General features: G+C 39.0%; 1 protein-coding gene across 4 annotated transcripts in view; it reads right to left on the reverse strand.

Annotated features, from left to right (window-relative positions):
• Positions 1 to 238: 238 nt before the first annotated feature.
• The window catches only part of dock3 (dedicator of cytokinesis 3), a 919050-nt gene continuing 903471 nt past the window's right edge, over positions 239 to 15817 (reverse strand). For all 4 annotated transcript variants that reach the window (XM_039772621.1, XM_039772622.1, XM_039772620.1 and 1 more), the window contains 4 exons: positions 14886 to 14973; positions 13103 to 13225; positions 9282 to 9364; positions 239 to 3550 (listed from right to left, as the gene is read on the reverse strand). In XM_039772621.1, coding sequence (XP_039628555.1) covers positions 3059 to 3550; positions 9282 to 9364; positions 13103 to 13225; positions 14886 to 14973 — 786 coding nt within the window. In that variant the 3' untranslated portion in view covers positions 239 to 3058. The remainder of the gene's footprint in view (positions 3551 to 9281; positions 9365 to 13102; positions 13226 to 14885; positions 14974 to 15817) is intronic.

The following is a 15817-nucleotide window of genomic DNA, read 5'->3' on the forward strand; positions in this document are numbered from 1 at the left end:
TTTTTTTTTTCTGTCCTCCCTGGCCATCGGCCCTTACTTTTATTCTATGTTAATTAGTGTTCATTAATTTTAATTATTTATTTTGTCTTTTTTCCTTTTTCTTCAACATATAAAGCACTTTGAGCTACATTGTTTGTATGAAAATGTGCTATAGAAATAAATGTTGTTCTATCTATCTATCTATCTATCTATCTATCTATCTATCTATCTATCTATCTATCTATCTATCTATCTATCTAATCCCACCTACTATACCAAAATCTATCTATCTATCTATCTATCTATCTATCTATCTATCTATCTATCTAGCCATTTTCCAAATCTGCTTTATCCTGAGGAGGGTCACGGGGGAAATCGGAGCGTATCCCAGCAAGCACTGGGTGCTAGGCAAGAACAATCTGTGGTTAAGACCCCAGAGTGAACACGCACACATACACACATTAGGCATCGCCAATCCAGCTAACCTGCAATGCTTTGGACTGTGGGATGAAACCGGAGCACCCAAAGGAAACAAATGCAGGCACAGGGAGAACGTACCAACTTTAGGAAGGAGTCAGGATGTGAACTCTGGTCTCCTTACTGTGCCTTGTTGGTGTCCCTGCTGCACCACCACCTTGTTAATGCTGATGTAGAATACTGATTAAAGAAATTGACCGTTCCAGTCTTTAGTGGCTACAGGCCCTCCAGATTGCTTTCTCCCTGTCCCTACACATGCACGTTGCCAGCCGTGCCTCACCCTGCTTACCCAGAGTCAGAGGCAATCCATCTGACAAACTTTCCTTCCAGCTCCGTGAGCCAACCCAAGGCCAGGCTGTAAAGCCATGGCTACACTCAGGCTGATGGACTATAGCAGTGGGGAGATGGTTCCTCAGGTAGTGTTGCCTCTTCTGACAGTCCTTGGCCACAATATGTGTTTGAAAGTCAGGGTCTTTATTGGCTAAAAAAAAATACCCTCCAGATTTTGCCACCCTAGATGACTACCTACTTCACCTAAATGGTAGAGCTGACCCTGGAAATACATATATATCTATATATCTCATAGGCAAATTGGCAAATCTGTCTCACTGAACACTGCAGTGAACCCAAGCGTTCTACAGTATAAGTCAGGCTAACTGGCTAAATGTAAAGAAAACTAATATTTATTTACATATGCTAGGGTCATTACAAAGAAGCTACTCTACTTGGGCTCACTGCAGTGAGATGGATTTTCAACTTTGACTATGACATATACTGTATATGTGTGTGCATGTGTACATATACACGTAAGTATTATGTGTTAAATTAGGTTCACTTCAGGTAAAAAAAAATCAGAATAAGTCCATGCAAGGATCTGCAATATTTGAGAAAATCAGTATAGGTTAATAATATCTTAATTATATTTTATTGATCTTTGGAGATTTGCAAGACATCTATTGTCAAAGGGAAGATAACAAATTCCAAGTGTTTCCTTCAGTTTCTGAAAGATATCTGATGGATGAATAGTTGTACAGCATACTGTATTAGTGATTTTAGGTATCAGCCATTTACAGCCCAGAGTCTTTGTCTCCTGATTCCTAGCTGTACTGTATGTTATTTTTATTTAATGAGATGTATACAGAAATGTGCACATAATTAAAAAGAAAATATGTCTATATACAGTTATGAAAGATATAGGGATGAACCATATTCAAAAAACCTCTTACAGTCTATTCAAGAAAGTGCAACAGGCACTGGCAGCCAACATGAACTCACAATATTTCTCTTAAATAAAGCATATTTTATTATAAGGAATCACTTCAAAGTTTTCTGTCATCTCATTTAGGATTTACTTCCATATTATAGCCCTCAAACTCAAAATAAAATAGCTAATCAGGGCCCTAGATTCTGTGAACCTTAGGCCCCCCTGAGTCACTTTCATTTCAATCAAAAGCGATTCCTGTTTTCCAGAGGTTCCGCTAGAAGACAGGGGTTTCTTACTGTACAATGCTTCAAATGCTGAAGAACATCACTTAATACAAAATAATTATTTAAAGCTGAAAAATTCCCCTTCATCGTGTTCCCTTACAAGCAATTAAGTACAGGAACACTTGAATCGTGTTTTCATTTCGTAATCCCTCTCTATGCAGCAGATTATCTATACAAAACACAAGAGTCTGCATTATGTATATGGCGACTTCGTCCATTAGTAAAAAAAAAAAAAAAAACGTGTTTTCCAAAATCATTTCCTGGATGCACAGCAGCAAGGTACATTATGTAAATGTACAGGTTTGAAGATGTAGCTGTATATATTTATTGAAAATATATTCACATTAAGAACCATTTTATGTTATTCTCAGATATAATCACTCGGAAAAGAAAAGAACATTAACATGCTTTAGGAAAAAATTCTGATTTACAAGATTGAACACAATCCAAATAAAGTCAGTCACAGAAAAAACATGTCTTCTACATTAAGTTGACTTCTCTATTAGAAGGAACAAGTGCTTGTAAAAAGGGTCAGGCGCGGGCCCACTTGGCCCAGACAGTATCAATCTGTGTAGTCCTAATGTGCTTGTATCGCTAACTGAAGTAAGGTTTGGTCCACATAGTCATGGCTCGGATTTAACCGTTTTGCTTCCTGTGTTTTAAGGAATGTGTCCTAGAAATGTCTGGATCATTCCTCGATCTACAGAATGCATTCACTGTAGTACAGATGGCACATGTTGCACTCATTCTGCCACTACGAAAATTCATGCGCAGCTAACATGAATGTGAAGAATCTTGCCTGGAGGAAAACACTTTTCGAAATGTACCCACCCAACTTGACAATTAAAACATATTTTAGATTTAGCTATTTACAGTACTATATACAGTTCTATTTATATATTACTGAAGGTCAATCAAAATTATTAGAATTTCCATAAACTTTATTAGATAGTTAAACTTTCTAATTGCTAATAAAAAAAAGTGGCTGCAAAAACGTTCTGTCAGGTTCTTCGTCGGGTTGTGCTAAGACCATTCTGCAGAGCTCAAGACTGAGGAAGCCTATTGGACCGTTTCCACCCACCCCTCATCAATCAGACACTTGAACTCTCCACCTCTACTCCTCATTGATCCCATGTTCCCAAGCCACTTTGGCCTGCTCCTCTTTGTTGCTCATAAGAGGCTGTGATATCTTACGTGGCATTGGCCGGGGTCTTATCTCCTCTTCTGGAATGCTCCCTTCTCCACGAGGCAGGTATGGTTTTGGGGGCAGTGCAGGAGGGTCGTGGTGGCCATCCTGTGGAGTAACCCCACCTGGGGCTGAATGACTACGACAGGGTGGAGGTTTGACCGAGTCAAGGACATCTGGCTCCGAGATGCTATAACGGACGGGTAAGTACGGCGACTCAATGTCCTCATCCGTGTTCCAAGCCTGACTTGGAACAGAGTCCATGGTATCGGTGCGGGCAGGAGGCTCAGAGGACTGGCCAAAGTTGCTCTCACTTAGAGAAGATACCCCACTGCTGGCGCTTCCAGAAAGAGTTGAGTTACTGCCATCCAGGCCCGACTGTGGGCTCGTAGGAGAGGCTGGAATTGGGTGGAGTGGAGACTGCGTAGGTGAAGAAAAGCAAAGAAAGAGAAAAAGACAATAATTGATTTTTGCAAGACGCTCACTAATAGTCTTTGAGAATAGAGTATTTCATTCTACTTGAAGTAACAATAGAAAAGATTCAGGAAAAAATTTACTTATTAAATACCCAGGTTAAACTATAAAGCAGAATAATGTGTGCATAGCTGTAAATTTAATAGACCATGTACAGTACTTATATACAGTAAGAAAGACAGATGAGAGACTTCTACCTCTGCAGCGCCACCGCTGCTTCGATGCAAAGTGTATCATTATATGGCTGGCATTGTCATCGCAAGTATTTGATAAAGAGAAAGGAGACGGCCTTTGCTGCCTGTAGTGGCTGGTTTTGGCAATTTCTGAAACATCGTTACCCTGTCATTTTCCTATGACCCTCAGCCCTATATATGAATTGCCTCAACTTGGTCAGCTGTAAATTGGTGCTGGCACACACATGTTATTAGGGGTCAACTTCAGGGCTCGGGTGATTTTAATTACATGCTGAAACAGGGGTTGGTAATGCCTCTTCTCTTCCTCCCTTTGCAGAGTGAATGATTGACAGAATAATCACAGATAGATAGATAGATAGATAGATAGATAGATAGATAGATAGATAGATAGATAGATAGATAGATAGATAGATAGATAGATAGATAGATAGATAGATAGATAGATAGATACTTTATTAATCCCAAGGGGAAATTCACATAATCCAGCAGCAGTATACTGATACAATGATGATGTCATGTCTGGTTTCTGGCCACCTCAACTCACCTCTTCTGCTTCCCAACTCTTAAAACTGCCTTCTCCACAGTCTTGAACCAGTCTATGACCGACTCCCATCTGAAGAAGACTTAACTGTGTTTATTTTGTTTTTGATTAAGATCTTTCACTTATACGGGGATCACTTTGATGCCCCAAATCTTTATGATCTCTTTGGTTTCGTTTTTACAATGCATAACTGTATGCTGACCCACTGACTCCTTTGTAGGCATGCATCAAGGATTTGACTATAAATGTGTTCAGTATACCGACCTGAAAGGACATGTGCCTGTCTCGGCTGTTTGAATACAAGACGTGCTGGAATATTTTAAATCATCTGCTGCGCCTTGGTAGCACATGCAGATACTCATGCCAGAAGAGAGCTGCATTAGTCCAGACATGACAGAACCAAAGCCTGAACCAAGAGTTGTGCTGCATACTTTATCAGATGAGGCCTAATCTAGCAGATGTTTTACTGTGTTAACCTTCACAAACAATAGACACTTGCAGTGTGGTCAGTAAAAGACAGATGGTCATCAGTTATCACCCCAAGGTTGCATACTGTAGGAGAAAACAAAATGTATCGTTGTGGGTTTTATTTTTTGATTTGTATTTCTGAAGGGTTCTATTCTATATAACTAAGATCTATGTAATGCTCATCAGTTCTGACACAGTCACCAGGGGAATAAAACGATCATTAACAATTAATTTCACAAGATGTATGCCAAAAACATTTACTATTTTAGGACCTTTACATATGCAAAGATATAAGGTGTGTTATAGATTATATTATTTATCTGTATGTTGAGCATTCCAGCTAATGTATTTTTAACTCTGTTATGCAAATTAACTTGGTTTACTTAAGATTGGTACTTTGCCATATTCTTCAGTCTGCATAGGGAACTCACTCGTTGATATGTTTGCTCCATTGTGTCCAATATTATGGTAAAGCATGTCCATTTTCTTCTCATTGCAATGTTGTTTTCAGCTGTTATTTAAGAGTCTTTTATAAGAGAATTTCCACAAAAGAATTGACTTGGTAAGTGTAAGCAATAATGAGCCAAGCTGAACAGAGATGGGGTGTTAATTAAACAATCCAGCTTGGTCAATAAGGAGACCTGCCTTTGCCAAGATCAGCTGAAGATGGCGATCCTTCATTCCGATTCCATTGAGATATCAGCGAGGTAAGCCAAGATTTTAGCTAATTCTGTGTGGTCATCTGGTGGGAATGAAAGGTGCAGCTGTATGTCACTATATAGCTGTGTGTTGGGCTTACCATAATAATGTAATAATCAGATATTTTATTGGATCATTGTGACACTGGAAAACTTGCACTTGCTTTGAAGATACATTTGTCAGTTGTAAACACAACTGAGTGAGTGAGGCAGGTGCTGAATCATTGCTTTTCATGTTGCCTTATGGTTGTCATAGGGTAGGGTTGCCAGATTAGAAAATTAGAATTTCAGAACACTCTTAAAATTTCTCTCTATATTACTATATATATAAATTTATACATGCCCCCTACACACCCACACCAATATATTATATAAAAGTAGAGACATACAGTGGAACCACGGTTCACGAACGTCTCAGTACACGTACAAATGGGTTTACGACCAAAAAGTTCGCCAAACTTTTGCATCTGTTCACGACCACACACTTGGTATACGAACAAGCTAGTTTCCCTTTCTGTTTGTGCGCGCTGATGATTTCTGCACGTGTTGCATTGTTCTCGGTCAGACATGCGTGCTTGTACGTGCGTGCGTGCTTTCGCTGTGAACTCTTTGTGCTCTATTTCGTTTCCCTTCCGGTTCATACGCGCCGATTACTGTATTTAACAACGTGATCAGTCTCTCCCTGTGCATTGTTCTCAGTCTGATGTGCGTGCTTTCGCTGTGAACTCTTTGTGTTCTACAGTATTTCTTGTGCTTTTGCAGTTAACCATGGCTTCTAAGCAAGTGAAGAGTGGTGAGAAGAAAGGTGTGAAGAAAATTTCAATCGAAGTAAAGAAAGAAATTATTGAAAAGTATGAGCGTGCCGTTCTTGTTACTGATCTTGCCGCCGAGTACAAGAAGTCAAAATCTACGATTTTGGTTATTCTAAAGCAGAAAGAGGCCATTAAAGCAGCTCATGTTGCAAAAGGGAGTTGCAGTGTTAACCAGGCAGAGGCCTCAAGTGCCGGAAGAGGTGGAAAAACTGTTGCTAGTGTGGCTGAACGAGAAGCAACTTGCAGGGGACAGCATAAGCGAGGCGATGTTATTGTATTATGGATTTTTCAAATGTTCATTTTTCAGTTCGTAGCGTGATTTGTTGCAATGTTACTTTTCTTGGTTGTTTATTAAGTTTCGGATTTTTAAAATGTTCATTTTTTTTTCCCTATGCTTAAAACTCATTTAAAAAGGTGTTTTTAGTGACTGGTTCGTAACGTGATTTGTTGCAATGTTATTTTCTTGGTGATTTATTAAATTACGGATTTTTCAAATGTTCGTTTTTTTCCCTGTGCTTAAAACTTAAAAAAAAGTGTTTACAGCGAGCGGTTCGTAAGGCTATAGCGCAAACTCTTGCAATGTTAGTTTTTTCTGTTGTTCAAGGTTTTCTCAGTGTTATTCAATGTTCTTACATTTAGTTTACTATTTTGTTGTGCAGTCTATGGTATAATTAACTATACTTGTGCTTAAAAATCTTTAAAAAAATATATTTACATACAGTTCGTACGGTCTGGAGCGGATTAATTGTATTTACATGCAATCCTATTGGGGAAATGACTTCAGTTCACGACCAAATTGGGTTACAGTTTTGGAATGAATTATGGTCGTGAACTGAGGTTCCACTGTAATGTGTTGTTTGATATCAGACTTCTCGCCATGTTCAATACTGAAAGTGCAATTACATGCACTACAGTTTGTTTCAAAACAGCTTCTGCCTTGTTTGATAAATGTCCATTTGCTGGAATACTCATCACGAAATTTACACTTACATTTTGCATCTTGGGATGGATGGATGAATGGATTGATTAGTTTTTAAGTTAGAAAAAAAGTGGGCCGTGGCAAGTAGTAACAACACACTTTGTTGACAGTCACTGTATGTTGCAATGCTGATCCAGAACTGCACAGCAGCGTGGCTGGAGAGCAAAACGGTAAGAGTGTCGCTGTCCTCAGCCAACCACAGCAACTGAACAAGCTGCAAACAGGCAGCAAACACTAGTTTTCTCATTACATTTGGGTTATTTTCATCAAGAGAATCTGAGAAAAGAAAGTATAACTACTTATAAAGTTACAACTAAGTACCGTAAGAAGGTAGTAAAAATATATTTTTATTACACAATTTGAAAATGAACTAAATACGAGACATTTGGGTGTCCCTGAAAGGTCAGTATGGGACAGGGGACACAATTATCAAATATGGGACATGTCCCATATACTGTAAGGGATGTCTGGCAACCCTATTATAGGGCATTTTGGCCACATAAAATTCTGGCAACAGTTATTAGAGGAATGATCTCACATACTGTAGATGGGCATGGTGTGGGAATCTCACGTGAATGTTACCAACGAAGAATCAGAGTATCACGTGACAGGTCAATACATCGCCTGTATGGATCATTTTGCATCATCTACAGCAGTGGTTCTCAAACTGTGGGGTGGACCCCCCTAGGGGGGCGCAAAGTAACAAAAATGGGGCCGCGAAGATGTGAAAAAAATAAAACAAGAATTGAAAATATGAAAAATACATCTATTGAAACCAAAACTACATTCTGATACTAGATAAATAAATATAGAGTTAGATAAATTTCAATAAAAGTCAAGTCGGTATAATAAAATATGCATCTATGATATATCAATTAAAAGAGAACAAATTGGTATTAGTGGGCTCCTTTCAAAAAAACGTTAGGGGGGTGCTATTAAAATTATTATGAAAACTCGGGTCGCAAATACTTAAAGTTTGAGAATACGCTGATCTACAGGCATGTAGCATCCTCCATGGATCACAAAGAGGTGTTCCTTTGCAGTCATCTGGGAGGAGCTCAGAGTAGAGCCACCGCTCCTCCGCATCGAGAGGAGTCAGATGAGGTGGCTCAGGCATCTGATCAGGATGCCTCCTGGAAGCCTCCCTGGTGAGGTGTTCCATGCACATCTAACCGGGAGGAGGCCCCGGGGAAGACCCAGGACATGCTGGAGGGACTATGTCTCTCGGCTGACCTGGCATCACCTCGGGATTCCTCCAGAAGTGCTAGAAGAAGTGGCCGGGGAGAAGGAAGTCTGGGCATCTCTGCTCAAGCTGCTGCCCCCGTGACCCGATCTCGGATAAGCGGAAGAAGATTGATGGATGGGTGGTAATTTAAGTCCATTTTGTGTGTTATTCTTGTTTTAGGTAAGGATTGTGTTAGGAGCTGGTTTAACCGGGCAGGCGCACACACTGAGGTCAGGTGACTGAAGCTTGCTATTAGGATTGCTGTTGAGTGTTTGCCATCAATCTATTGTTAGGGCCCATAAAATTACTTTTAAATTATGTGTTGTGTCCTCTGTATCCCCCTCTTGCAGTTTAACTGTGGACTGTTTCTTCCACATAATTTTTCTTTTTAATATAAAATGCCGGTTGGTGGTGGTTGGAGACTCCCGTGTTGCTTTGCACACCTTTGTCCTTACGATTGGCCAGCAGCACACATATGGCTGGTTCCTTTCAGCAAAAGATATCCAGCCTATTTCCTGTCTCCTTTTCTGGCTGGCAGCATGCTTGTAATTGGTTGCATTCAATGCAGTAGACCTTTAGCTCTAATCACTAGCACTTTATTAGGGAAAGAGAGGCCATCAGTATACAAATAAAAAGTGTATATGCCTTTGAAATATATTCTTAATACAGATACAGTAAAAAAACAAGCTGCTGATGTACAAACCAATGCAAGACAGAACCATGAGGAAAAATCATGGGCACAGAACAAAAGACAGGGTACCTTTCTTAAACAGCGCGCAGGGAGAGCTGGAGGGAGATCGCTGATCTGGTGATGAAAAGCATCAAAGTGCATCGAGAAGTGTCCTAAGGGAAAACACAGCAGGAAAAAAACAAGGTTTGGAAAACACTGACATTGGAGGAGCTGATCTTTTTTGTTTCTTCTTACTGGACTAAATATTTCATTTATCACTTGGTTTATTGCTAACTTGAGAACGTGCCACATTTTGCTAGTAACACTGACACCATGTCAAATGAACTAAACTAAGGCCCTTGTCCAAGACATTTTTTTAATACAAAAAGTTTTAAACATTGTCAGTGTTAGTCTATGTATATTAATGTGCAGCATATTGTACAGCATACATACACATTATGTATAGTGGATTCAGAAAGCTTTTAGACCCCTTCATGTTTTTCACATTTTGTTATGTGGCAGCCTTGTGCTGAAATCATTTAAATTCAGTTTTTACACCACATCAAGCAATACTCAAAAAAACAAGAAAGGCAAAAGAAAATTAAAATATTTGCCAATTTATTAAAAATAAAGAACTTAAATATCCATATCCCATTGACACAAGTATTCAGTCCCTTTACTCAGTACTTAGTCAGATAGCTTGGATTCTTCTTGGGTTTGATGCCAGAAGCATTGAACACCTGATTTGGGGGATTTTCTGCCATTCTTCTTCAAGTTAGATGATGACCACCAGTGGGCAGCTATTTTATGTCTCTCTAGAGATGTTTGATTGACTTCAAGTCTAAGCTCTGGATGAGCCATTCTGGATGACTTGTCCCTAAGCTGCTCCTGTGTTGTCTTTGCTTTGTGCTTAGAGTCGTTGTCATGCTGAAAGGCGAACATTCAGCCCAGTCCAAGGTACAGAGTGCCCAAAAACAGGTTTTCGTTAAGGATATCTATGAACTGTGATCTCTTCAGATTTTCATCAGACTTGCCTCATCTCCAAGTCCCTGCCACTGAAAAACAACTGAACAGCATAATGTTGTCACCATCATACTTCAGTGTTGAAATGGCATTGCAAACATGATGAGTGCTGCTTGGTTTCCTTCCTTCCTTTTATCAGATCACCATCTGAGAGTGCTTTAGGTGCCTTTCTTCAAACCTCAAGTGAGCTTCCATCTGTCTGTTACAAAGGAGAACCTCTTTCCTGGCCCCACTGTCATAAAGCACAGACTGGTGAAGTATTGCAAAGATGATTATCCTTCCGAAAGTTTCTTTTATCTTCACACAGGAGTTCAGCCAGAATGATGATCAGGTTCTCGGTCCCCTCTCTTAACAAAGGCCCTCCTCCCAAAATTGCTGACTTTGTCCAGGTATCCAGCTTTAGGAAGAGTTGTTGTTCCATATTTACTCCATTGAAGAATTATATTGGCAACTGTGCTCTTAAGAACCTTCTTCAGATCTGTGCATCAACACAATCCCATCTGTAAGCTCTGCAGGCAATTCCTTTGACCTCATTACTTAGTTGTTCCTCTGATACACATTGTCAATTGTGGGACCTTTTATAGACGGGTGTGTGACCTTCCTAATCAGTCCAATCGATTGAAATGACCACAGGTGGACTCCAAACAAGGGGTAGAAATCATGGGATTCATCCAAGCCAAATTTCAAGTATAGCAAAAGATCTGCATACCTGTGTCAATGTGAGGTTTCAGTTTCATACTACGGAACTCTGCCCCCTGCTCGCTTTTGGTTTGGTTAACTGGATATACAATTTTAAGAGATTGTTATTTTCATGGGAATTGTTACTTTAGTAAAAACAATATTTGGAATTAACTTTTCTTCAAGATTGCATTGAATTTTGATTCCGTGTTTGGACTTACATCGTGACAACACAACGTATAACTGCCTGTGAGCGAACATCGTTTCTTTCTCTCTAATAAATAAAACAAGTTTCTCGAATGTTTGTCCATGCTCTTTCTTCTTTGCTTAGTCGTTGACATGTCATCTAAAATGTATAAAAGTATTGTCCTGATAAAATTTATAAGAGCTGAGAAAGTACAGGAAGTGTGTCTGACAAAAGCATTCACACAACTGAGGTTAGATGACCGTGGTCTTGTTTGAAAATAGTTGTAAGTAGGGTGTGACTTGAAAGAATCTCATGTTAAAAGTCTCCGTCTCACGGGACTTCATACCGCACCAACGTTTTTGGAATCTGTTAATTCTCACTAGCAACACGACTAAGACGATCTACAAGTCTCCGACTTAAAGTTTAAATCCGAACAATATATTCGATCTCTTTTCGCTGTTCTGTTATGTCACCGTGTAATAATTTCCGTTTGTGCTAATGCGATCTTTCCTATCGTTTTTTTGAGACTTTTGAATTTTCGTACTTCTATTATCTCTAACCTGCTCTGCATGTGTACCGTGCCAACATTTTTGAATTCTTTACAATGTCCTACTTTGTCATCTACTCTTTGTCCTTTATTTCCTGCCCCGGGCGTGGACTCGTCTCGCAGGACGTATAAGTGTCTCTCCGAGAAAATCACGTCTCGTCTCCTTCCAAGATATTTTTTTATAATAGAGAGATTAATTTGCAAAGATATCTAAAATCCTGTTTTCATATTGTCATTCTGCGGTATATTGAGTGTTGTTTGATGAGGGAAAAAATGTAACTTAATTTTAGTACAAGGCTGCAACATAGCAAAAAATGAACGGGTCTGAATACTTTCTGAATCCACTGTACAGCATTTAGTTAACATGTAATAAATATAAAATGTATTTATATATATATATATATATATATATATATATATATATATATAGTGTTTTACATAATTCATTAAAAGTTATTTCTTATCTTGCACCTAGTGGTGCCTAGATAGATGTGGGCTCTTAAATAAAATAAAAACATTGAAGAGTGTCGCTGATGACTTACCTGTATATTGTATGATAAAAAGGTTCTGTTTATTAAGGAATAATCAGTGAATGGTGTTGTATTCACGGCTGCGCAGTGGGTAGTGCTGCTGTCTCGCAGTTAGGAGACCTGGGTTCGCTTCCCAGGTCCTCCCTGCGTGGAGTTTGCATGTTCTCCCCGTGTCTGCGTGGGTTTCCTCCTCCCATAGTCCAAAGACATGCAGATTAGGTGGATTGGCGATCCTAAATTTTCCCTAGTGTGTGCTTGGTGTGTGTGTGTGTGTGTGCCCTGTGGTGGGCTGGCGCCCTGCCCGGGGTTTGTTTTCTGCCTTGTGCCCTGTGTTGGCTGGGATTGGCTCCAGCAGACCCCCGTGACCCTGTAGTTAGGATATAGTGGGTTGGATAATGGATGGTTTTGTATTTTAGTTTTGAGTCTTCAGAGCCTTCTGTCACAAAATAACCTGTAATTATTAACATTTAACCCCTGAATACTCCAGTTCCTTATATATCCCAAAAAAGTGTAGGTTAGGTTGAATGGCAACGCTAAGCTGGTGCTTAGTAAGAGTGAGTATGCCTGACGAGGGCCCTGCAGCAGGTTTTATAATGAATTTGTACAGTGAGTTTTTTTTTTACCATTTTTCAGAACATTTTGATTCTGTTTAATTTTAAAAGTACTGTTTATAAGTAACTAACGCCAAACCTATTTTGATAAATTACAAAAAGTGACAACTACCAGGCTTTTTCCCCTTTTATAAGCCTTGGTCAGGGTTTCTTAGCAGTAAATATTACAGCATCAACTCCACTGTGGAGAGGGGTCAGTAAATCTGGCTTTAGTTTGTTACCCTTCTAAACATATTGTGCATTTTTTTTTAAGTCCACGTCCATTATCACATTTTAGAAATGATGAACAGAATACTTTAATAAAAAAAAAGCTGTCTTTAAAGTCAGATACTCACCAGGTGGTAAAGTCCTTGGTGGCACTGGAGGGACCATAATATTCCCGACGTGGGCAGTGAGAAATGGCATAGCTTCTCTGGTCCCACTATCTAAGCTCCAGCTGCTGGGAGCTGTTGGGACAGCTGGAAAGCAAAACAGTGAGAGGAGAAGTCATTTTTTAGATGTACACTTTACAAAAAAAAGTGTGAGTATATGTGTGTATTTTAATGCAAAAGTCAGACAATTAAAAAAATGTCAAAATAAGTACAACTTGCTTGCTCGAAAAACAGGCTGTGAGGACGTAGCATCTTGCTCTGAACAGGTCTCTTCAACTATTTGATCCACATGTTTAAGTGTGGCTGTGTTAAATTGTAAAATTAGTTCCCTATGCTTATATATATATATATATATATATATATATATATAGTGATTCATCTGAATTTGTTCACTGTAGATCTAGGCTGGTGTCTTGGCACCTCTCTTGTTTGAGTTCTTCATGGACAGAACATCAGGGTGCAGCCGAGGATGTGAGGGTATCCATTTGGGGAGGCCAGGGTTAGCATCATTGCTTTATGCAGATGATGTCGTCCTCTCTGCCTCACTTGGCTGACACCTTCTGTGCGCACTCGAGCGATTCGCTGATGAGTGATCAGTATTTCCAAATCAGAGGTCACGGTTCTCTCTCTAAATAGAGTCGAATGCTCTCTCCGGGGTTTGAGAGACTAGGGTGTTAAATACAGTAACTGCCTTAAATGGAGAATTTCAAGTAAGACATGATTTAAAGATTTACCAAAGGATGCTATGTAAAATATACTGAGCGACTGTCCGACTGACAGGTGCTAAAATTGAATTAATGATTAAATCAATGACACTAATTGCAATAACTGAAAATACTTGCATTGTCATTGTTTGTTTTAGGAGATTTTTGCCCAAAGCTCTTTAGAGATCATTAAAGCATGAAGGTTTACATAAGGGAACAATACACTCATTAAACAGTACAATCACATTATTCAGTATATTGTGTTAAAAATTCATATAAGTAAAACAAACCTTTAAAGCCAATACTTGTATCTTAAATACCATATATACTCGCGGATAAGTTCTCCCCCGGATAAGTCGGGACTTACATATTACAGTACAATAAAACCAGAATAAATACAATAATAAAATTGCACTGAAATTTATTAGCTAAAATTATCAGACAGAATAAGCCATCTTAAAAAGATGTGTCTTAAGATGAGATTTAAAGGTAGGAAGAGAGTCGATATTACGAATGTCTTGTGGTAGAGAGCTCCAGAGGTGAGGGGTCAATTGACTGAAAGCTCTAAACCCCATGGTAGTCAAGCGAGCAGGAGGTATAATGAGATTGATAGAGGAAGAAGATCTAAGGATATGAGAAGGAATGGAGATATGAAGAAGATCAGAAAGATAAGGAGGTGTGAGATTATGAAGGGTCTTGTAAGTAATAAGCAAAATCTTAAAATCAATGTGATATTTAATAGGGAGCCAGTGAAGCTGTTGAGGGACAGGAGTGATGTGTTCTCTGGAATAGGTTCTGGTAATAATGCCAATGTATGATTCTAGGGGATATTTTCTTGACTCCAGTCCTTCTATTAGGACAATTTCCACAACTGAATAACAGACTATGTAGATTACCACAAGGGAAACAAGGTGTATCAGTTCAGCTTGGAAAATCTGAGCTGCCATACTTAAAAGACACTGGGAAGCACCCACTGTGAGGTCTCACAATCAATAAGACAAACTGACTTACATCCAATACAATACAATAAATGTAAGTTATACCTTTTTCTGCAACTGAGAGGTTTGGATCACTACAAGGCTTGCAAGGTCCAATCATCTGCTGCATTAGAGCTCGATGGAAATTTGTTGGCTGGAAAAGAAAATTTTGTTTTTAAGGATATCATACAAAGAGTATTTATCTATAATAATGGAAAAGACAACACATCATTAAACATTGTTATCCACACAAAATATAGAGAATTAGGAAACAAAACCAAGATAATAAATAACCAGTAAAGAGGGTCTCAGCAGTATATTGTAAGCCACAAAAGACAGGCAATGCCTCTTGAACTAATTATCATGTCCATGGAGGGATGTTGGAGATGTTGGAGATCTCTGGTATTTTAGGTCTAATTCCCTAGAAATGAACAACTGACAACTTTGATTATAGCCAAACAATTGGGATTAACAGGGTATCATACCAAAATATCTACCTTAATAAAAGGATAAGTGTCTGTGTATCGTCCGGTTGCTATGTCCTTGTCATTCCAAAAAAAAAAAGATGGCACATCACAGATATTTTTAATAATAAAATGCATTGCATTTGTCATTCCAACTGATGGTGCATCAGAAACATTAACACTGCTTCTACAAATCTCATACCATCTAGCATATGACAGAAACATATGCACAGCGTAGCACGCTACAACTGTTAACACTGCGGTCTGCGTTGATTATTTAGACTTCAACCCGTCTTAGACAGGTAGCACAGACAGTGCTAAATTAAAATGAATGTACCTCCATGAATGAGATTTAAATTCAGAGCCAGTCATTAAATATGTAGGGAAAATAAATAAGCACCTAATAAACAAATGCATTAAATTAACAGAAATCATGCTGATGCTTAAATTAACTAACCCTGCCAGAGCTAGTCAACTTCAGACAAGAAAGGAAGAGAACAACAAATCTGAAGGAAAGGGTGACCAGACATGGAG

The sequence above is a fragment of the Polypterus senegalus genome, chromosome 12, assembly GCF_016835505.1.
Source record: "Polypterus senegalus isolate Bchr_013 chromosome 12, ASM1683550v1, whole genome shotgun sequence".
In the NCBI taxonomy this organism is placed as follows: domain Eukaryota; kingdom Metazoa; phylum Chordata; class Cladistia; order Polypteriformes; family Polypteridae; genus Polypterus; species Polypterus senegalus.